This window comes from Gracilinanus agilis, chromosome 5 (assembly GCF_016433145.1).
Source record: "Gracilinanus agilis isolate LMUSP501 chromosome 5, AgileGrace, whole genome shotgun sequence".
Classification (NCBI taxonomy): domain Eukaryota; kingdom Metazoa; phylum Chordata; class Mammalia; order Didelphimorphia; family Didelphidae; genus Gracilinanus; species Gracilinanus agilis.
Window position 1 is genome coordinate 228,462,368 of NC_058134.1, and position 24,041 is coordinate 228,486,408.

Consider the following 24,041-nt stretch of genomic DNA (forward strand, 5'->3'; position numbering starts at 1 on the left):
GAATCTTTCAGCAGGAAGATTGGGAGAATTGCAACCAAAAATGTGCATGCAATGACATATAGATATATATGTTATTTTTCCCCCCTGAACCAAGTCAAAATGTCACAGGCCTCTGGATACTGTGATAATTGGTGCCACTGAAATATTACTTCATTTTGAGGGTTGCCTACTGTTGTGATAAGTCATGCTAAATATCTACACATTGGTACTGGCTTGCCGTAAAATTGGCACGCCCTCATTGCCACGTGAAGCCTGTGTGTAGATTTGGACTTGTATTTTTAAAAAATATATATATCTATATGCATACATTTAAGGAGCCATTCTGCTATGTGTAAAAAGAATCTAGGATGTCAATGCCAATTCAATAATGCTGAACTTGGTGGGGTACTCTGGAGAGATCATTCGAACTTTGGGGGGCCTCAGAAATTTGGGCTAGATCAGAAGTTCCTAAGCTGGAGTCCATGAATTTAAAAAATTTAATAATGATTTCAAAATAATTGGTTTCCTTTGTAATCCTCCATTTTCATTTTGTGTTTTTAATAATATTATTCTGAGACAGGATCCACAGACTTGGCTAGACAGCTCAAGAGGTCCATGGCCCCCCACCAAAAAGTTAAGAATTCTTGGATTAGACCTGTGGTTCCCAAACTTTTTTGGCCTACCGCCCCCTTTCCAGAAAAAAATATTACTTAGTGCCCCCTGTCACATACTATCACCGCCCCCTTACAGTTATTCACCACCCTGAAATGCACCTGTGGCCATCACTGCCCTAGTGGATTGCCGCAGCACCCACCAGGGGGCAGTGGCACCCACTTTGGGAATCACTGGATTAGATGATCTCTAAGGCTTCCTAGCTTTCATGTTCTATGACTGATTACTTAACAAGCTGATGAAGAAAGGGCTGGCATCTTTGGTAAGGCTTCTTAAGCTAGCTCTGCCAAATTTCCACCTGCTTCCAGACTCTAAACCCATTGGTAATGGCTATAAATATCAAGGAGTGATGATTTTTTTTCCTCTTTCATCCTTTCTTATCCTGACATTCTGCAGACAGATAACAGGGAGCCAGGCACAAGAGCCACCATTAAGCTGTAGTAGAACCCAACATGAATATAACAGCACCCATTACACCCAGATCTCTACCAAAGTTTGTGCCCAAGGCAAGCAGCCCAAAACGGGTAGAGGAGGAAGTGGCAGAGGGTCAGGCTGGGGAGGAACTCAGCTGGACTGTGACCCTAGGAAAGGGAAGAAACAGCCTTCTGAGAGTTTCTTATTCAAAATAATCTTTTCTTGCTAACTAGGAACTAAGTTCAGCTATTTCTGACTTGCAAGAGGACTGCAATTGCTCTTAGCTCCTACATTTTGGTGTCCCAGAATGAAGTCCAGATTACTTTGACCTTCAGTCCTTCCAAATTCTCTAACTATATCGTCTCGTCTCATCTCATCTCACCCGAGACATGGATTTATTTACTCGAGTGACAGAATGTTGGAGCTGGAAAGGATCTCAGAGGTCATCTAATTTGACCTATTCTTGAAAAAGGATCTCTTTATAAAGAACCCAAGTAGCTGTCTAGCCTTCACTTAGGATCCCTAGTGAAGAGGAATTCACTACTTACCAAGATAGCCCATTCCATTTTGGGATAGTTCTAATTGTTAGGAAGGTGTTTTTTTAAAAATATCAATTCTAAATTTGCCCCCTTTACCTTTCTACTCATTTGTTCTAGCTCTAATGTCTGCTTTTCAAAAAATAATATTCGATTTTCCCCAACTAGATGTAAAAACAAATTTTTATATTCATTAAATTTTAACTTTCTGCCATTTTAATCAAGAGTAGAGAAAAAAATGGTCTTATCGAGACATCTCAAATTTCATCTTTTAGGCTGAACTTATATGAACAATACAATCTCCATAAAATTTAAATAATACAACAGTTCCATGAATTAATTTGTCATATGAATTTTTATGAAGATTAAAGTACTAAAGTGCCTATTATAGGCCATATTCCTATAGAGGACCTGCATCATCTGATTGCACTGTTGGACCTGTTAGATGTTGGTGGAAGAGCTGAACATCTGGAGATCTTTTCATTTTAAAGAAATTTTGGTCATCATGAAATTGGTGATAATGATATTTTTCTTTATACATTAATAGAGTAAAAATGGCAACCATATCTTATAATGAAAATGCATGCAATTCACAAAGCCATAGAAAAACTTAGTTAAATATAATGGAAATATATTATTGTGTTAGTAAAGCAGGCTAAAAGAATATAGTCTTAAAAGATTATACCAGTCTCTTCAATGAAATTTAAAAAAAAACATAGTTAGGGATGTGAAGAGAATGAAAAGAAGGAGACATAAGCTATACACTTTGTCCATATTTTTCTTTTCCACTTAATTTTTATGGTCATGTGGTTTGGGTTTGGCAATACTTTTCTTTGCCTCTTCAAATTCCAAGTGTGTGATCAGGTTTTTAAAATAATTTTTATCATTCATAAATCAAATTGTGATTTTTATTTGGTACTTTGTCATATGCTCTCTTGTAATGATATTTACTTTTTTGACCTGTTTTTGTCCTAATACTTTGGATGAAACCATATATTTCCTAAGGGCAGAGACCACAACTTAATTTCTTGTTATTCTCTATATATACTATGCTAAATATTCTATAAGTACTAAGTATATATTGAATTTCTTAGTATTCCTCATATTATCTAGCATGGTATTCTACACATAGATACTAAATAAATGCAGAAACCATAACTGGGATAAACCCTGCAAAAATGACCTCGAATCAATTTTATAATTCAGGATGTGAAAATAATAGGAGCAATTTTAGGATCAATGCAGCTGAGCAGGAAGAAGGTTTTAGTAACTATGGTAACCAGAGTGTTATCAAAATTTTGTTACTCTAGGACAAAGTCCTGGTAGTCCAGGTCTATTTATGGCCCCAAGTGTATCAGTGGTCAATATTTTTTGATTGGTTGATTATTGAAAAGGATTCTGTAAAATCCTATGCCAGAATCTTTAAGGGACAGATTCAGAGTGATGTTTAGAATAAGACTTAAGAGAGAAAAGACAAGCTTAGTTTGTTTCAAGTAAAATTGCATTGGAGAATTCTAGAACTTTTTTTTAATAGAAGAAAAAACACAAGGTATGACTTTATGGCAGTAAAGGAAGTCACAATCAGTCCTTCGAATGATTAATTTAGAATAATCAACCTAGTCCTCACTGGGGAGGGAGGTCTTTTCCTGGGTCACTTCTAGATGTGTTTTGTAAACTGTATACATAACAAAAATTAGCTGCCAAGGACCTGGATTTGCCTCCTGTTTGTTTACTACTTCTCTTCCCTGAGAGTCAGTTTCCTCCTCTGAAAAATGAAGGTGATGGACTAGATGGCCACCCAGGTCCCTGCCAGCCTTATATCTATGATGCCACGTCCATGCTGAAACTGTCAAGATTTCTACAGAATGGTCAGTGTTGTACAAAGGAAATAAAAAAGAAGTTGACTTTTATTTTCACTCAACAAGCATTTAAGGTAAGGCACAAAAGTCTTCCAGAACCTTTTACGTCCAATGCTAATATGCTGGCTGCTGTGCCATTTGTCAGATTTGAACAAAAGGTATTATCCTGACTAATCATATTGGATCTTGTGACAAAGGCGGTGTCCTGAGAAGAACAGGAAAGCAGGAGTCGGATCTAGGTTTCTTCCCTTTCTAGCTGTGTGATATTATTTATTTTTATTTTTCAAACCCTTATCTTCCATCCATCTTAGAATCAATATTGTGTTCCGAGGCAGAATATCAGTAAGGGCTAGACGATGGGGGTTAAGTGACTTTCCCAGGATCACACAGCTAGGAAGTGTCTGAGGTCATATTTGACATTACTATCTCAGTATGAAAACTCCATTTACCTTGTTTACTTTCTAGGACTAAAGTGAAGATCAAAAAAAGACCATTTCTGTAAAAGTACTTTGAAAATAAGTACAATAGAAAGAAGAGAAGCAAGTAAAATCTTCAAATCTGATCAATTTTTTTTAAATCAGATGTAAGGTACTTAATGAACATCCTATGTTTTGTTTTGATAATTGACTAGAGGTGACAGATTTTCTATGACTGAATTTCTATTAGTCAGTGTGAATTTCGGTTAGCCTATGTGAATAATAATGTGGCTTATCTTAAAGGTGTGTATCATGTACAGCAGAGATCTGTCTCTATCAGTCTCAATTTTCACATCTTCGCATCCCCAGACAGTAAAAATAGGAAGCTTCAGAGAAGAATTTTTCAAAACATTTTTGAATATTTAAAGCATTTGCTGAACTTTCAAACAAGCCAAATGGACAGTTCTTTCCTTTCTCTTTTTTCTTAGTCGATGCTGTTATAGTCTCCAAGCAAAACGTGTTAGGAAAGAAAAAAAAAAGACCATAGACCATTGCTTTTCAACTTGACTTTTCTGTGCATGAAGCTAAAGGTTTCCAGCCCACAGCTCCTCACTTCGCCATTTGGTTCTCACCTACGTTTCAGGAGACCACTAAAGTCAAGTTCTCCTGCATCCTCTTGTCCTTCACCGCTGTTGTTAATAAAAGAAAAGCAAACCTGTGTTTACTCACTGAGCCGAAGACCACCATCCATCGCAAACACTCTAGAGAGAACGTATATGCAATTTTTTTTTTCTCTTGGCACACTAGGAACAGGACTAAAACCAACAACACAAACTTGTATTCTTTTTCACACAAGGGACAGTTGACATTTCTAGCAGGTGCACTTGTGGAAAAGGCAACACAAAGACTTGTGTTATGTTCCAGTTTCAGGAGAGTTTCTGTGATCTGCATCGTGGGAGGGAGGGTTCCCATCAATGAGATCTCAGATCCAGCAAAGTACCCGTTTTCCGTAGATTGCATATATATCAAGTTGCGTAGATTTGTGTTATGGTCGAGTAACACAAATGCGTTCAAGCCAACCAACAGAAAGTACTTTGTTTTTGCAACTTTGGGGTCTAGACAAAGGACTTTGGTGATCTCTGTCATACAGGAGACAGAGATTGGCTTTGTTCTGTCTTTAAGAACTAAGAATACCAATGTCAAAGACATAGAAGGAAGCCTCATAGCCCAAGTGGTGTCAATGAGTAGATGACTCAGAAGACATGTTCAAAAGAGGGGAAAAAATCTAACATTATGTATGCTTCCAAGGTGGAAATAGAGGGTAGCTTATTTAAAGATGCATTCCTTTTGGTTTCATAGGGGAGATAATTCATTTTTTGGTTACTATATACAAAAAACTTGAGCTTTTTTTTTTTAAAGATTATAAAAGAAACAATTTCTTTGAGCTTCACTGAATTAGCAGTGAAGCTTCTAATATTTATTTGGAAAATCATTTCCTATAGAGGAATGCATCTTAGATTTGGCATGCAGTCACCTTTTTGGCTAGAGATTTAACTGAGACTGAGCAGAAGCTAAAGAATTGACATCAAAATTGTACCATTTACTTACATGTTTAAAATTTAAAATGGAGGTTTTGTTTCCTGCTGTTACAAATGTTATTTATAGTTTTCTAAGAAAGCGTCTGTGGGGTTAAAAAAAACAATGTGCATACAATACACAAGTTATAACATTTCCAGGAAAAATACATTTCCCAAAAATTATTTAAAATTAATATCAAACATTTAGAGCAAGGAGAGGTCCTTCTGAAGTATGCACATTTCTATGTTTTCCAAAGACAAAATTTTTATTTCTTCTCTTTTTCCTATAAAATAAACCTGAACAGAATACAAGCTACTTTTTGAGGCAAATATTTGTAGTGCCCTGCTTAAGATATGTGGTAAGAGATAGGGAGGGTACCAGGACTTGAGATGTTTGAACATCATTTTTCAAAAAAGAATAAAGAAAGTTACCTAGAAAGTTATTAGGAAATAGCAAAGATTGTTTCATTTGTTGGTTCATTGATTTAACAAACACTTATATTTTCATTGACCAAAGCAGTAGAGGGCAAAAGTAGGCTTAAAACAAAAAAAAAATTAAAAATACCTAATCACAGTTTTAAAAAATTGCTTTGAAACAAAGATTCCAAATTAAGATAGCTTTAAAAAATTAATGAATAAAATGCAGATGCTACATAGGGCAAAACATTAAACACGATTAAAGAGTTATTATGCTATCAAATGAACTTTCATCAGTCAAGGAATGGCAGTAAGGAGCAGGGCTATTTGTGGTGTGAGTTTCTTCTGCAAACTGTGTAAGCTCCTTTCTAATCCATCTATTCTGGCCAGATTATTATTCATCCCTTCCATACTTGCCAAAGTCATATCAGATGTCTATGTTTTGCCAAACTCTGGTTTTCTTTATTCTGCTATTCAGTACTCTAATTTGGGTAATGCCGTATTTAAATGATGCCAATTTCCATGACTGGCCACTTGTTAGGGGCTTTCTGATGTCAAAGTTAAGAGTTTATAAAATGTTTTGAAGGCTTTCTGATCTTTAGATGAAGAGCAACATAGATGGGAAATCTTTGGTACCACCTACCTTATGCCTTGTAAAGGAAAAATACATAGATTTAAAAAGGAATGAAGAAACACATTCCTAGCCTTATAAGCTAAACCCTGTGCCATGCTTTATGCATGACTACAATACAGTTTTCATATATTGGCTCCTTAGATTTGCTTATATAATGAGGCTATTTTTGAAGGAAAGTCCTTGAAGGTGAGAAAGTATGTCTATAAGTAAGTCATTTTCCAACTGGCACAGGATTATTTGACCCAACTTCACAGGGGATTGGCCTTCTCAAGACTGATTGGGGAAATTCCCATGATGTCAATTGACTAGACAAGACTAGACCGTTTCTAGGAGCACAACAGGTCACTAACCTCAAAATGGTCACTTAGTTGACAGGCCACTGGGTAGGTGTTTGATGGACCTCTGTTCTGACCCTATCTGCCTCTCAGAAGGTGTTTGTCTACATGATTAATTCAATGTGACCAATGGGGGACATTTTGTCTTAAGTAATAAGGATCTTTTCTAATATTGGATCAGGAGTAAATTTGTCCCAAGAAGGCACTTGAAAGTACTATAACTATAAAAAAATGGATTGTAACAATGTTCATATCTAGAAATGTTGAGGGTGATTTAAGGTGATTTCATTCATAATCCAATCTAAGAGCTCCTGAGCTCAGGGAGAAGGGGGCAAAAAAGAAATTTTTAAAAAAGTTCTTAAGGTCTAGGGCCTTCCTAATTACATGGAGATAGTAGGGTAGTGGAAAGAGAACTCATCTTGGAGTGAGGAGGACCCGGGTTCAAACCCCACCTTAGACACTCACAAGCTATTGGACCCTGGACAGATCACTTAACCTCTCTGGGCCTCAGTTTTCTCAACTGAAAAATGATCATAATAACACCTGTCTCTTAGGACTGTTGTGGGAGATAAATGGAACAGCATATGTAAGGCATTTTTTAAACCTTAAGGAGTTACATAAATGCTAGTTCTGTGTGTAGTGCTTGAGTAGCTCTTAGACAAACTGATTCTCTATTCTGTTACTGAGCAAAGGCTTAGAGATTGAAAAAAAAAATGGAAAGATGTTTCCCTTCTCTAGATGATGACCATGAGACACTATGGAGGGGAGCAACCTCTCAAAAGTTAAAATTTTAAAACACTTTTGTGTGTAGTGGTCTTATTGTGTACATATAATCTGCGAAAAATAAAACTGTTTCCGGATGAAAAACGAAGTCTTTTGAAGATCAGTGTGACCACTGGGAAAATGTGGGTGTGACTAGAACAAATTCATTCTAAGGTTGAGAATACATTAAATTTGACATGACCCTTTCAGCCAACCCCAACCCCAATCCCATCACTAGCCTTCCAGTTAATCTCCTCGACTATTTGGGAGGTACGTGACACATGGGAGACCAGTGATATGGAGTCCTATCCATGGGATGTGCAGTGATGAGGAGAGGGGAGCAAGAATCCTATGCATTCCCAAAGCGCCCATTGGAAGTTACCTTCTTTTGAAAGCAGATCTGATATCAATGTTTGGAGTGGTTCCAGTAGATTCTTTAAAAGAAAAGAAAAGCACAATGTTAATGGCCATGAAGAAAAGGGTCTTGGGTGTGATGCTTTCTAAGATATGAACATTCATCAGATCTTAAATGGTCCAGGTGGAGGGAAGGTGGGGAAGATCTTTGCAGAGATAGACCATAGGGGATACAGCTTGGTACAATGGAAAGAGAGTTCGGTTTGGAGCTGGAAGAGCCAAATTCCAATTCTGCCTCTACTACTTGTCACCTGGGTTACCCTGAAGACATAGCTGAATGTTTCTGGTCCTCACTTTCTTCATCTATAAAATAAGGGGGTTGGATTAGCTGAGGTTCTATCTGGTCCAACCTCCCATACAGTGAGAAAATCCATTCCATATCATTTCAGACAAAGAAGTCAAACTTCTTGAAAACTCCAGTGATAAGAAGCTCACTCTCTTGTGAAGCAGTTTTTGTCATTGTTGGGGAGCTTAGACTGATGGGAAGGTCTTTCTTACGAAGAATCTAAATCTTCCTCCTTGTACATGGAAGTGAAATGAGTATTGGCTTCCTCTTGCCACTGACACTTATAGCTTTGTGACCTCATTTAGAAAAATCAATTCATCTCTCTGGGCCTCCCTTTCCTCATCTGTAAGATGGAAGAGGACAGTGTCATTTTAAGGACTAGATCAGAATGTATGGGTAAATTCTTTGAGTCCTAAAGCATGCTTCAAGGGAAATAATTATTGAAGCTTCTAGTCCTTGGTCTTCATAGGACTCTTTGGATACAAAATGAAGAGTGACCCAAACTATATGGAAGACTGTGCTACACTTTAGGGTTCTAGGAAGGGCAGTATGGGGGATAGATCCCTGAGCGTTGGGTCAGAATACTTGAATCCCAGTCCTGGGCTCTTCACTTGAGAGCTGTGGAACAACAGGCAGATCTCTCTGGGCTGCAAAATGGAAAAGGCTGGACTGGATAACCTCTAGAATCATTGCTCACTCTCAAAGTCTATGGTTGGCTTATCTTCTCTAAGTTGAAATAGATCCAGTTTCTTTAACCATCCCTTATAACTGCAGCTCATTCTTGTTAAGGTTTACAAAGCACTTCCCTCAACATTCCTGTGAGTTGGGTACCATGAGCATTATTGGGATTATCACCTAGTCCAGAAGGCCATTCCCCATTCCCCATCCCCCCCTTCAAATTTCCTTTCATCTTCCCTGTCTATATCGTGGAGGTGTCTGGTTATATGAATGTTGTACCCTGCTCTCAGGAGAACATGAGCTTCTGAAGGGTGGGGAAAGACTATGTGTGACTATATGTTTACCTTTCTTTGTAGCTCTAGTCCTTGGCACACAGTAGGTGCTTAATATATGCTTGCTCGTTGACTTGATTCCCCATTTTGTCAATTGGGAAGCCAAGACTCTGTAATGTAAAGTGATTTTGGAATTTGAATTCCAATCTCTTGATTCCAACTTCAGAATTCCTTCCACTATCCCACACTTTTTTCCTTGTGGGACATAGAGTCTAGAACCTTCACCATTCTGGTCAGGCTCTTCTAGATATAAACTCTAGTTTATAAGACCAGTCTTGAGTGATGGGTGCTGTGGGACAATGACCTCCCGTGTTCTGGATTTTAAACAGCTACTGCTGTAGCTTAAGTTTGACCTCATTCTTTTGGTGGAGTGGTAGGGTGGAAAATATCTATTATACATCATATTATTGGTTAACAATGAAGTTTGGCAGTTAATGGGTACCTTTTCACACACATTTCCACTGAGTAAGGTCTCACACCTTCTTTCTCACCTCCCCATATATAAATATAAAAATTTAAATATTAAATTTAAAGTAATTTAAAAAATTTAAATATTAAATTTAAAATAATTTAAAATTTTAAAATAAAAAATTATAATATAAATAATATATATTTTTTCCTGTCTATATATACATATATATTTTTAATGGTGTGTGATTTAAAATAAATAACATTTATTTTCTTAATCCCTATCCCACTTCTACTAAAGCCCTACTTGATAGGGGCAGCTGGGTGGCTCAGTGGATTGAGAGCCAGGACCAGAGATAGGAGGTCCTAGGTTTAAACCTGGTCTCAGATACTTCCCAGCTGTGTGACCCTGGGCAAGTCACTTAACCCCCATTGCCTAGCCCTTACCACTCTTCTGCCTTGGACCCAATATATAGTATTGATTGTAAGGTGAAAAGTAAGAGTTAAAAAAAAAATAAAGTACTACTCAAGTAATTCTCCCTTCCCAGTGTCATGAAGGGTACTTTGGTTCTCCTTTCAGTCTTGAACAATAGTTCATCCCAAAATATTGAAGGGGAGGACTCAGACTCAGTGGGATCCATCTTCTTGGTAAAAGGAACCACAATATTACTAAATTTGATGCCCTTTGGCTGGCTCTTAGAGAAATGGGAAGAGTCATTTCTCAAAGCAAAGCTACAACTAGTATTTTTTATACCTGGAGCAAGCAATAAGAAATGGTCCTCAAGTCTACACTTAAAGACAAATTCAGAGTTGTCGGAGGTAAGACAGAAACTCTGTAATCGTGTTCTGATGAGCAAGGATTCTAGGGCACAAAGGACAGGGGGAGGTAGGGAGGAGCTCATCTAAGGTAGACAACTAGGAGGAAAAAGCCACTGATTAGTTTCCTGTTCTGACTAATTGCTTTAGCGAGCTGGGGGCTCCGCTCAGTTTCTTTTTAGCTGAAGGGATTCCAGGGCTGTCTACATCCTCTGAATTTCAGCACTTAGCAGAAAAGTACTAGAGTCTCGCCCTGATTACCCCAGTCATTAAACCATAGGAAATGATGCTCATTGATTCATGCACTGCAGTCAGAAGCATAAAGTGACGTTTAATAAAGGGATTCCTTTTGTCGCTGGCTAATGTTTGCTAACCCTTGTGAACAGCCAGAAAGCCCACGGTGACACCAAGGCCTTACCATGGACTTCGAGGTCAAAGGAACAGCTGTCGAACTTGTCCTTGTAGGACACTTCACATCGGTAGTTCCCAGCATAGTTCTCCTTGGCTTTGATGATCTGCATCTCAAAGGTGTACATCTGAAGAGAGAGGGAATGGCGCGATTCAGAGCTGTGTCTTGGGAGTATAAAGTTAGGATCACATCGGTCATGTCTTGGAAGTGGGCTCTCCAACACCTAAGTACGAGTCACGGCCATCCTCACGGTCAGCCATGGTTAGACAGCGGAAAGGACCGTGGCTCTGAAGCCAGAGGAAGTGAGTTCAAATCCCCCTTCTGATGTGGGCCATCTGTGTGACCTTGGCAAGTCCCCAGGGCTCAGTTCCTTCAAAACTGTCCCGGAAGGGGGCAGCTGGGTAGCTCAGTGGAGTGAGAGTCAGCCCTAGAGACAGGAGGTCCTAGGTTCAAACCCGGCCTCAGCCACTTCCCAGCTGGGTGACCCTGGGCAAGTCACTTGACCCCCATTGCCCACCCTTACCAATCTTCCACCTATGAGACAATACACCGAAGTACAAGGGTTTAAAAAAAAAATAAAAGATAAAAAAAAAAAACTGTCCCGGATCATTGTATTGCTGCGAGTAGCTAAATCAGTCACAGACGATCATCCCACAAGATTGCTGTTACCGTGTACAATGTTTTCTCTGGTTCTGCTTATTTCTGAAAGACTGATGGCCAAGACCACTCTCCACCTCCAGAGAAAGAACCATTGGAGATGGAATGCAGATCAAAGCATGAAATTTTTTGCTTTAGTTTATTTGGGTTTTTATTTGGGGATTTTGGTTTGATATGATGATCCTTTTATAAAAATGAGCAATGTGGAAATATGTTTTGCACGATAATATATGTATAACCAGATCCAGATTGCTTACCAGCTCTGAGAAGGGGGAAGGAAGGGAGGGAGGGAGACAATTCGGATCATATAACTTCAGAAAACTCATGTGGAAAACTATTATTACATATAATTGAGACGACAAAATATCTTTACAAAAAAAAAAAGAAAAAGAAAACGTTTTAGCTTTCAGAAGGACAAGGAGACCTACCAATACAAGGTATGTCATGGCAGAAAGCAATGGAGTTAAATCTTTCATTAGGAAGATGCTGAGCACAGTAGTCCCAGCTCTGCTGTCAGCAGGAGGAAGATGCCGGGGCAAACACTGAGTTATCTTTCTCCTTTAGGAGACACCAAGAAAAATATATAAGAAATCCAGGCCCTGGGTTAGATACAGTTGGGAAAGAGAGAAACCTCTAAGTGATTGCTGGTCCTGGTGCTGATGCTGGACATGAGCCCTCTCTACCATCCTGCATCTTGGGGCAAAGACCCAGTCACCCGGATCTAGTTACAGTTTTGGGAAAAGCTATCTCAGCAGGCAAAGATGAGGAAATACACTCAGAGATCAGGATCATACCCTAGTTTGCCTTTCAAAGGTTTCCTTCAGCTGAAGATGTTTCCCCGCTTTGCTGGCCAAGTCCATCCATTTTCCTTTGAACCATTTAACAGTGGGCTTTCGAAGAAGATCTTTGGCTTCAACTTTGGCTATAAAAGTAATATTTTCACCTAAAGAAAATACATATAATTCCAACTTTGGTTAATATACACATATATGTACATAATTTTATTATCAACTAGAAACAATTATTTCATTACCAGACAGACACACAGGCTAGCCCCAAACCTGAAAAGTTAATGAAAATGCTCAATTCCCCTCTAGATGTTTTAGAAAATAATGATAATGGTAGGTAGCATTTATATAGTGCTTTAAGATGTGCAAAGTACTTTCTAAATATTATAAAATTTTATCTTCTTAAAAATCTTGTGAGGTAGGGTGCTGTTATTATCCCCATTTTACAGATGAGGAAAGAGGGGAATACAGAGGTTAAGTGGGTTTTCCAGTAGCACACACGTAGTAAGTATTTGAAACTGGATTTGGACTCAGGCCTTCCTTCCTCTGGGTCCAGCATCCTATCCACTGTGCTACTTAGCTGCCTTAGAACTACAAATAAAATACTCAATTCTAAGAGCCAATATCTTTTCTAGTAAAATAGATGTAGAGATAGAAGCTGAAAAATACCACCAAATGTACTAATTAAGTGACCACAGACTATCTACATGGCTAGACAAGGTACTGGGACCCAATTGTTGAAATCTCCAACTTGCTGCTCTTCTGATTTGGAGATGTTCTCCAGGAATTTGGATTCATTGAGTGCTTCAAACAACATTCAAAGAGTGCACATTTTTTCAGAAATAGCTTAAAATTAATTGAAAAAGTAGATTTTGAATTCTGCTGCAAACCTTTACTTTCATGTTTTATATTCACCAATTGCAAAGCCTGGGCTTTGCCACCCTGTTCAATAGGACAGGGATGAATGTGACTTACTGGCATAAAGAACTCTGGCATGAGGACAGTTCTTCTATCCATTCAGGTCACCACCTTCTCTGCAACTTCTAATCTTAGAGAATTGCCTAGATTGAACACTAAGATTTAAGGGATCTGTCCAGGGTACCGCAGTCAATATGGATCACAGGTAGAACCTGAACCCCAAGGCCAGCTCATTACACCATGTTGTCTTTATAGAATGCTCTATTACATTTATTCTACCTTAAAAATATTCAAACTCTTTACATATTTTAGAAATATAATTAACATTTAAAAAACCCAGAAATATCCTCCCAGTAATGCTAGATATTCATGAATCTTGGAACACAGCCACTTTTTTTTTTAAACCTTTATCTTCAGTCTAAGTATCAGGTGGAAGACTGGTAAGATCTAGCCAATGGGGGTTAAGTGACTTGTCCAAGGTCACACAGCTAGGAAGTGACTGAGGTCAGATTTGAATCCAGGTCCTCCTGTCTCCAGTTCTGACTCTATCCATTGAGTCACCTAGCTGCCCCCAACACAAACACTTTTGAAGAAGTAAAGTTGCCAGTCATCCAGTGGGCAAAGGAGGAATGCAAGTGGGCTCAAGTCAGCTTTAGTGAAGCCAGGGATGATCCTTGTTTAAGAAGTGATGGAAGGGGACATTTAGGTGGCTCATTAGATAGAAAGCAAGGCTTGGAGTAAAAAAGATCTGGGTTTAAGTCTGGCCTCAGACACTTCCTAGCTGTGACCCTGGGCAAGTCACTTAACTCCAATGTCTAGCTCTTACTGCTCTTCTTCCTTGGAATCAATACTTAGTACTGATTCTAAGACAGAAGGTCAAAGTTTTTAAAAAAAATAATCTCTGAATGGAAACCATTAGCAATACCTGGAGTCAGGAAGACCTAAGTCCAAATCCTACCTTGGACTCTTACTAGCTGAGCAACCCTGAGCAAGTCACTTAACCCCAATTTCTAAGACAGAAAATAAAGGTTTTTTTTAAAATAGAAGTGGTGGAAGGGAGACAGAATTGAGACAGAATATAATAAGAAAGAGAGAGGAATTGGTCCCATAGTAAGACAGGGAGAGTAGATGAGCAACTGCAATGCTACATGACTCTCCATGAAATGTAAAAAGGTACTAGAAAGCAAGGGAGACCTCCAGAACAATGGTGGGTAGATCCTCTTTGGAATATCTGGGGGAGAACATGGATAAGAAGCACCCAGGATAAAATAGTGTAGATGGGCTTTGTTCTGTCCAGATGGAGAGAATATCCACATCAGGGAGATCACAGATCAATCACTGATATACTGATAGAACTGATAATCTATCTGCCTGTAGCCTATCCGATCCTACAAAGTGTAGGTCTGTAGGAATACGGTCACCAGACTTGATCATGATGGAGGAAGATCATAGGACTGCTGTCTAGCTTTTAGTTTTCTACATTATTAAGATAACTAGCCAGCTAGAGAGATAGATAGGCACATACATACACACAGAGATACATAAGTACATACATGAAATGATAGGTATGTAGGCAGATAGAATAATACGTAAAGAGAATGAGAGGTAAATAGATGAGTGGCAAAATGCTAGATAGAAGAAATGAGAGGATGGAGTTATGGATATAGATAGACAGATAGATATAGAGATGGGCAGACAGACAAGCAAATAGAAAGATAGGTGGAGAGATAGATGATAGATAGATAGATAGATAGATAGATAGATAGATAGATGGAGAGACAGATAGATGGAGAGATAGAGAAATGGAGAGATAGATAGACACATAGATACATAGATATGATATATACAAAGATGGATAAATAGCTAGATATATAGTTGGGACAGACATTAAGGACTTATCATATGCCAGATATTGGGGATACAAATACAAGTAAAGAAGACAGTCCCTGCCCTCAAGAGCAGCACTTAATTCTAGACACTCACCGACTTTCACTGTTCCATTCTGTGGCTTCTCCACAAAAAGTGCACTTTGGGAAGTGTTTGAATTCTGCTTGTCTTGTTCTTCCCCAACTGGGGATTCCCCAAGAGACCATTCTGAGAAGCAAAAGCAAAAAGATCACTTTCAAAGTAAGCTTTTCCCCAGAAAGACTTACCTGTGTTCAGTGTTTGGCTGAACTCAGGAACCTACCTTTTAATACAATAGTTTAGCTTTCTCATTTTTATCGGGTAATGGGTTTTAGTTGAATGAGATCTTACAGTTCCTGTGAGAATAGCCCCCCATGACGGTGGAAGAGACATCAGAATGAGAATATTTCTAGGCAGAGGGAAATTCTGCAAAAAAATGCCAGAAATTTGCAAGCCTTATTTTCATCACTGTTGTTCTAAATCAGCCTAATCCTCCTTCTTGATTCACACAATAGTAGCAAATAAATGGAATCAAGGCTCTTGGATCATTTCCCCTGGGTAACTGGATATGGATATAGGCATTCCGGTGTGGCTTCTCCAAAGTTGGATAGAACCAGCAAAGCCCATTAGTTCTTGAGGGAGTGGGAGTTGGGGTGGGGGAGACGGATTAAGGAGATTACGTGAGTATTCCCGGAGACTGCTCTTTGCTTGGTGGGTACATGAGGAAAGCCAGCAGATCCTGATGGCCATCCTTTGGATGAACCCATGATTTAGGGTCTCATGAAAGAGCTACAAGTGAGAAGTTCTGGCTTTTCCAGCCTCATCTGTTACTAGGAAGCCCAGAAATATCTTTCTGGATAAAAAAAAATATTTACAATGCCTCTTCATAAAGAAAAGTTCACAAGAGTATTGAATCTTTCCCCTTCTTCCTTCCTTCCTTCCTTTTTTTCCTTCCTTCCTTCCGAGCTTTTACTGAAAAATAAATCTTACAACCTGATCTTACATTATGTTTTGTTTATGAACTCTATAAACCAGGAGGTATTTTTAAGTGCTTCCCATGTCCCAGACACTGTGTTAAGTGACAGGGATACAAAGAAAGACAAAAATAGTCTATGTCCTTAGGAAGCTTGTAATATAATGAAGGAGATAGCGTGGAAACAACTATAAACAATAGAGGACATAATATTATATACATGTACATATGTATAATCTGTTATACATAATGTAATATTATATACATTATATTGCAGATATTCTCAAATGGAAGACATTAGCATCAAGTGGGGGCTGGTGAAGGCTTCTTGTAGAAGGTGAGATTTCAACTGACACTTGAAGAAGGCTGATCACTCTATGGCGAAATCCTCATATGGCTTCTTGATCTCCACGTTTGACAAATATTATGGAAGAAGAGCGTTTGACAGAAGAGAAACTGAGGACAGGAAGTAGCTTTCTCTTCTATTTTTATTCCTAAGATTTTACAACAGTGCTTTATATATAGCTTTATTTCCATTCATTACTTCATTTTGCTTTTTAATCCATCATAGCTAGCACTGCGCTGGTACCTGGCTAATGCTTGTGGAATTGACTTGAAAGAAAAACAAAAGTTTAAAACTTGGCTAGCCTTTGAATATTAACCTTTCCCCACACGGATAAAACTACCACCGATTTCCTGACAAAGAGATATTCTTGTAAATAAAATGCAATAGAAGACTATGATGGGGGAGAAAACTGAAACAAAACCAATGTTAAAAGCAGAATCACAGAATCAAAACCCTTAAGGAAAGAGATCATTAGTGTCATTAGAAGACAGAAATGGAATGTCTTGTTTATTCAGGAATGGGCTCACCTGAATCTTTCCTTGCCAGTGCCCGGGCATTGATATCTGAAAGGAAAAAGTGACTTGGATGACATCCTGCTAAAAGAATTTGGGATGACTTCACACCCTCTTAGTCCTCCCAAAAGCTGCCTCTTCTGCTGATGGAGAGAACATTGAAGTTGACTTATGTGATAAATCACCAGGAACATTGTAAATATTAAATATATATGTTCATATATACATATATATTATATATAGTGTGGATATATATTAGTTTCCAACCCATCTATATATGTATGTGTGTGTATAAATATATATATATATATATGCGCACACATGTGTATATATCTAGATAGATAATATTGCTAGGATAGATAGATAGAAAGAGAAAGAGAGGCTGGAGGGAAAGATAGGGAAGATAGATGGAGAGATGGACTGGAAACTCAAGCACTGCTATTTTTTGAAATTAATATCCCAAGTGATTCATTATATATAATTCATTAAGCAAAGTCTCCTTTTCAATGCTGTTAAATGACAGTTCAAGCCAATGTGTTTCTTTAAGTTCCCGAGGAACCATCCCAGGTGAAATCCCAAGGTGTTTGTGGCTTGAAGTTCCACCCAGAAACTGCCTTATATTTCCTTTTTATCTAGATAATTAACAGTAAATTTAAATTTAAAAATTGGAACCATCCTAACCTGCTGGCAGGGCACTGGGTGGAGAGACATCACCTTCACCTGGAAAAAGAAATAGGAAGAAAATAATCAAGGAGAAAAAAGCCTTGTCTATATTTAACCTTCTGTGGGAGATGGGGGTATGGGGGTGAGGTGATAGAGGGAGAAGAATGATGAGGATGACAGAGATGACATGAGAAAATGACACCTGCAGAAAAAAGAAGAAGGAGCCACTTGGAGAGAGAACTTCAAACAGAAGGATGAATCTTGGGACCCTCAATAATTGAAATGGTGAATAACGGTGAATCAGTGAAATAAATTTGAAAAGAGCAGGCAGCAAGCCAACTCAATTGAATCAAGATTTAGGATGGCTCCTCTGTGTGAAAGCATTTTGCATAGCTGAGAAAAGAGGTGATATGAAAACCTGGTGAAATCTAAGCCAATAAGCATGTCAGAAGCACAGATTGGGGTTGGAAGGATCCTTGGTGATTATTTAATGCAATGCCTCTCTTTACATAGCAATGAGTCATAGATAGAACTGGAGCAAAGGGTACAACATGGATCTTTTTGTAGAAGACAAAGTGAAGAAGGCCTAGCGAGGTAAGCGTGACTAGTAAATATAGCCCCAAACTGAAGTTTGAGTGTATATTCCACACCAAAATGTGAAATTTTCAGAAGCTATTAAGGCCCTTGAAATGTATGCCATATATCAAATGACTGGCAGTTCCATAATAATAAACCATATCTCCTGGAACTTTGCTATTACATTATTCATGATAGAGAAAACTCAGCATAAGATGAGTTCTTGCCAAAAATCTCCCAAGGATGTAAACTACCAAAATAGCTAAAGGATCATATTCTCGACTGATCCCTACTCCAAAATGGCACAGTGGTCTGATCCTTCATAATTACATTATCATCTGGCTTGTGTGTTGCTAGAAAAATGAAACAAAAATTTTACCATTCATCATAAATCCAGTGGAGAATCTCCACTGATATTGGGCAAGGAAAATGAAAAGCTAACTGAAAAGGCCATATCATTCTTCACTTTTTGTTTGTTTTTGTTGTTGTTGTTTTTTGGAGGGTGCTAAATAAACATAATTAAAAATTCTCTCAGATTCTTGGGTCAATTCCTTACTAGAAGAGAAAGCTAGTCTTCATATGCTTTTACAAAATCATGAGACATAGCTAAAAATAATGAAGACAGTTTTGATGGATCAAATCATAGTTGGTGATTGTCTTCTAAGTTTGGTAAAAGTTAAGCATTAACAACAACATTCCTGAAATGAACAATTTGGAGAGATGTAAGAACTCTGATCAGTTCAGTGACTGAATAATTATTATTCCACAGAACTGATCATGAAAGATGCTACCCACTTTCTGACTGAGACTGCATGTGCAGAGTGGGGCACATTTTTTCAGTGGACAATGGAAGAATTTGTTCCACTTGAGTATGCCTGTTTTTTGCAAGATTTTTTTTTAAAGGGGATGATAGCGGAAAAAATGCTTGATAAATAAAAACATTTTTTAAGAAGTTGGGCACAACTTTCCTCTTTGTGTGATTAGAGGTCCACAGTCATAACACATTGTAATTATTTTTGGACTTCTTCAATGCATTGATCAGTTTTGCTGATTTTTTTTCCTCTCTAAAAATACCATTTGTCATACGAGAGGAGGAGGGACACTTGGTGAAAGAAACAGAAAATGTCAATATAAACTTAGTAAAAACAGTACAGTTTTAAAAGTTGAGTATTATGAAAAGATTCTTGGGAATGAGAGTGTGGAGATTGGGAAAAGAGGAAGATATGTGGGTAAAATCAAGGTTTGAGAATACAGGTATTTGGTGTCTTAGGAGAAGCATCAATCCTCCAAATGAGTCAGAATGCTTCACAGGGAAAAATACTTAATTCGGAGATGCCGAGTCTAATAAAAATTTCAAATTTCAGAGAGTACTAAAGAAAACAATTTCAGGAAAAGAAACTCAACATATCTATGAGGCATAACATTTACCACCTCCTCCAGAAACAACCCCTGAAATTGTTTTGCTATAGACAACTTGGTTATGACATTCGTGTTCAGACTTTAAGTCTTGAAAAATTAGTTTGGCTGAGTCTAGGTCTATGAACCTACAAGTTTCTTGGCTATGGCTGAAAATGCCTAGGCTCACTTTGCTATAGTCCATAGGATCCATATTAGTCTTTGAAGGCAGGGAGGGAGTGCTTGCTTTTTTACTTTATTGCTACAATCTCCAGCACATTGCCTGGTTTATAGTAGGCATTCATGAATGTGTGTTTAATTGAATGGAATGATAAGAAGTGAGTCTGAGAAATATATAAGAGCAGGATCCTCGCATAAAGGTATCTAAAGGATGAGTCTAACGGTCAAAACATCAGAAGATCAGAGGTGTAGGACTAGACTGGACCTACTCAGCACTGTAATGATCCAATTACCTAATTTTGCAGAGGGGGAAAATGAGTCCTGCAGTGGTTAAGTGACCTGGTCAGGGTCATATAAGCTGGTAAGTGGCAGAGCCAGGATTCAGGATGGTTTGAATGCAAATGCTATTACCATGTTTCAAATCAGTTTGTTGTATTAGCGACATCAAAAGCTCTTGTCAGTCAAAAAACACCAGGATTCTCTGAGTGAAATCACTTCTACCTTGAATAAAAATGACTTTCAGTAAAAAAAAAATACATTGAACTCAACTTGTCATTAACCATAGAACTTTTTAGAATAAAAAAGGCTGAAGGCAATGAAAATTGAAAGAAATACAATCAGCCAAAATTTCATGAGGCTGTAAAGATCTGCATCTAATGGGGATTTGCCTGTGGTCCCACAGCCTTTCCAGTACTAAGGCCATCTTCTATCCCCTTCTAACTCTAAGTTTCAGAGACTGAGTTCATTTACCCAATAGAGACAAAACAAACAAAATAATATGGTGGCGATAAATCCAGATGAGAGTAACAAACACTTAAAATGTTACTTGTGCACATGGTTACCAGTGTTTCAGGATCTTTGAGTAGTAGCTAGTATTTAACATTCCATCTGCTAAAAAGGAATCATGTAATTAAAATATGTAGATGAAACATGCAGACATTTTAGTTGATAGTTGATTAACTGGATGGAAGCTAAAATAAAAAGCCATAGATAGGTTTGCAGTCTGCTAGTCAAGAACACCAGGGTGTTACTTCATTTGTAAAGAAAGCTGAGAGAAAAAAGGAAAAAAACAAACAAACAAGATGAACATATTAAAACAAACACATACACATACACATACAAAAACCACTTGGGATAGTAAATTTGTTAGAACTTCTGAAGGTTCATTTCCATCTCTGCAAAACAGATTCATGATAAAAAGGAAACCGTGAACCCCAAATTTTCTAAAATTTCAGATGCCTATAGAAATGGAAAAAAGTAGATCTGGAACAAATCCATTGAGTATTGTTAATGAGAAAGTTCCAGTCAAATGCCTGAAAAAGGAACAAAGATGTTCTCATGCCTGTTAGTACAATATTCCTGGAGGATTTAAATGAGGACACGCCTCTTCACTCTGTGGACTGGTTGCTATTTGTACTCCTGGAGAGAGTGGCCACATCAGTGAGATCAGGGACCCACTGCAGCTTGGAAGCACAGGAGTATCTGTAATAGAAATATGAAGCAGCAACCAGTACACTCAGGCTTATCTGGAGTTATATAAAATTGATGGGATTTTCTTTTTACATGTGTTTTAGAATTGAAATGTCTAAGTATCTGCTTTCAAAGCAGCCATCTTGAGCCCAAACGTAGGACATTCAAGTCTCAAAACCTTTTGGAATGCTTCCCAATGGACTATCCCTATGACTGGAGCAGAAGAAACTCAAGTTCCTGAATTCAGACCTCACTTTTAATCAAGAATGGTATCGCCTCACTTGGTCATCCACCTCATTCATTGAACTTGACTTCAAAAGACTTTTCTTTGCAAAAATTGAATCTATTGTTAAAGGATGGAGATTTGCCACCCCCGAAGTGACCAAAAGGAAGATGTGAGAATGTTTCTTGATGGTACTTTTAGAAGAGAAGTCCAAGAACTGTTTGAACAAAGATGACACTTAGTAGACTCACTTTATAGCCTTCCAAGGGGAAGATTTTGAATGGAAAAATAGTACTTTGGTCATATACATTCTGATATGTAGATTAAAAAAATCAGTTGCTTTATCATATAGTTATTTCTTCTATCTCAACTCTACCAAATGTGTAGTTAGAATGTTGTACCTCGGGACTATGCTCCTCAGAATTCCTTCAGCATTTCCCAGAATTCCTTTCCTTTTCATCCCCAAGTTGCATGTAACCCTGCTCTGCTCTCATCTCGTGTCTGTGTGGTCTGGGGGAAATTCTTTCTTTACTGAGGCTTTACTTTCCTTTACTTCAAGTTATTACTAATAAACTTTATAAAATATAATACTTGAAGTATTTGGATATTAATTTTTAATCTTACACAAACTTGGTTGGAAGGTTATGTAGGTTCATTGATGGGGGCCCGAGTGACAGTTACACATTCTTTCAGAAAGCTGATGAACAGAGTGGGCTGGGAGGGGAATCATAGAACCATAGTAGTAAACGGCTGAAAGCATGAGGCCAGAACAATGGCAGACAGGTGTCTCTTCCCAGGATTTAGTTGGTTCCCAGACACTTAGCAAGTCTGGCAGAGCTGTCATCAATACTTCTCTTTAATGTGCTACAGAAACCAGATGAAAGAGATATCAAAGGTGATAAAACAAGTTATTCCCACCACTACCCCCCCCCAAACAACAAAACTACCCCATCACTAATCTGAATAAAACAGGGGGAAAACATTTAAGCTGAATTTAAAATTATTTATATATGAAGAGAGTTCAATCATGCATTAACTGGCCAAGTAGAAGGCTAAGTAGTATGCTAAGATTTTAGCAATCACCATGAGCAAATGAATTCAGTAGTTTCAAGTGAGTACTCGTCATACACCAACTTTGAGGCCAATCGGAATAAGTATGTGGAATGCCCATGTCTGGTGTCTCTTAGATCCCTTCTTATACTTTTTTTTTTTTTTTTTACCCCAAGGGATCCTCACCTTTCTATTTGCCATTCATTTGTTACCATACACAAATTAATTGGCTCTTTCTGCTCCTTACTTTGGAGAGAACAATCCTTCCCTTCCTCCCAACTTACCTTTAGGGGGTCCAGATCCACCCTCCTTCTCTTTACTTGGCTCTGTATAGAAAGTACAAAGAAATGTTTGAGAGGATATTAAAATGAAAGGAAAATGTTTTGTAATTCCAGAGGTAGTAAAAAAAAGAGAAACTAGTGACTATCATCATCATCATCATCATCATCATCATCATCATCATCACCATCATCTTCCTAGCTAACATGTATGTAGCACCTACTATGTGTCAGGCATTGTGCTAAGCACTTTAGGAGTATTATCTTATTTGATGTGAGCTAGGTGCTGGTATTATCCCTATTTTACAGTTGAGAACCTGAGGCAAACAGAGATTAAGGGATATAGTCAAGATGCAGCATTGTCCCTTTTTGTATTCCCAGTGTTTAGCACAGTGCCTGGCACAGAGTAGGCACTTATTAAATGTTTATCACCTAGGGGCAGTTAGGAGGCACAGTGGCTACAGCATCACACCTGGAGTCAGGAGGACATGGGTTCAAATCTGACCTCAGATGCTTTTTAGCTATGTGACCCTGGGCAAGTCACTTAACCTTGTTTACTTATTCCTCACCCTTTTGTCTTAGAGTGTAAGAAAGAAAGTTTTTTTTTTTTTTAATGTTTATTGACTGACTGACTAATAAATGTCTGAGGTCACATTTGAATTGGGGTCTTCCTGACTTCAGGCTCAATGAATACACTGTGTTACCTAGCTGCCTGAGTAATTGAGAAGTTCATTTATGGGAGATGGGTGGAAGAATATAGGAATGTAATCTAAATTATTCTTGAATGAAGGAAATTGGATTTGGAGTAATTAATTCTGAACTGTTCTGAGTTCATTATAGTTAGGTGCCATGCTTGGTACTCTGAATACAGAATGAGTGGGAAAAGAGCCCCTGACCTCCAGGAGCTGACACTCTACCGAGGGCATGCAAAGAAGTCATCATATTCAATATATATACACGAGCATTTAAGTGGGGGTGGGGTGGTAAAAGAGGGAAAGTGCTAGGAAATACGAGGCTCAGAAATGACTTTCCTTAGGGGACAAGACCTGAGCTGAGCCTCGAAGGAAACTAAGAACTCATAGGATCCCCCATTTAGAGCTAGAAGGGATGTGGAAGTCATAGAGTTCAACCTTTATTTAAAATTAAAGAGTGGAATGTACGCA

General features: G+C 38.2%; 1 protein-coding gene across 1 annotated transcript in view; it reads right to left on the reverse strand.

The window, feature by feature from the left end:
* Positions 1-23,817, reverse strand: part of MYBPC1 (myosin binding protein C1) — a 76,542-nt gene extending 52,725 nt beyond the window's left edge. Inside the window, exons 1-9 of the mRNA XM_044679150.1 lie at positions 23,775-23,817; positions 22,885-23,016; positions 17,725-17,763; positions 17,059-17,094; positions 15,291-15,401; positions 12,396-12,544; positions 10,954-11,071; positions 7,984-8,035; positions 4,509-4,565 (exon numbers count right to left, since the gene is read on the reverse strand). Coding sequence (XP_044535085.1) covers positions 4,509-4,565; positions 7,984-8,035; positions 10,954-11,071; positions 12,396-12,544; positions 15,291-15,401; positions 17,059-17,094; positions 17,725-17,763; positions 22,885-23,016; positions 23,775-23,817 — 737 coding nt within the window. The remainder of the gene's footprint in view (positions 1-4,508; positions 4,566-7,983; positions 8,036-10,953; positions 11,072-12,395; positions 12,545-15,290; positions 15,402-17,058; positions 17,095-17,724; positions 17,764-22,884; positions 23,017-23,774) is intronic.
* Between the last annotated feature and the right edge of the window lie 224 nt (positions 23,818-24,041).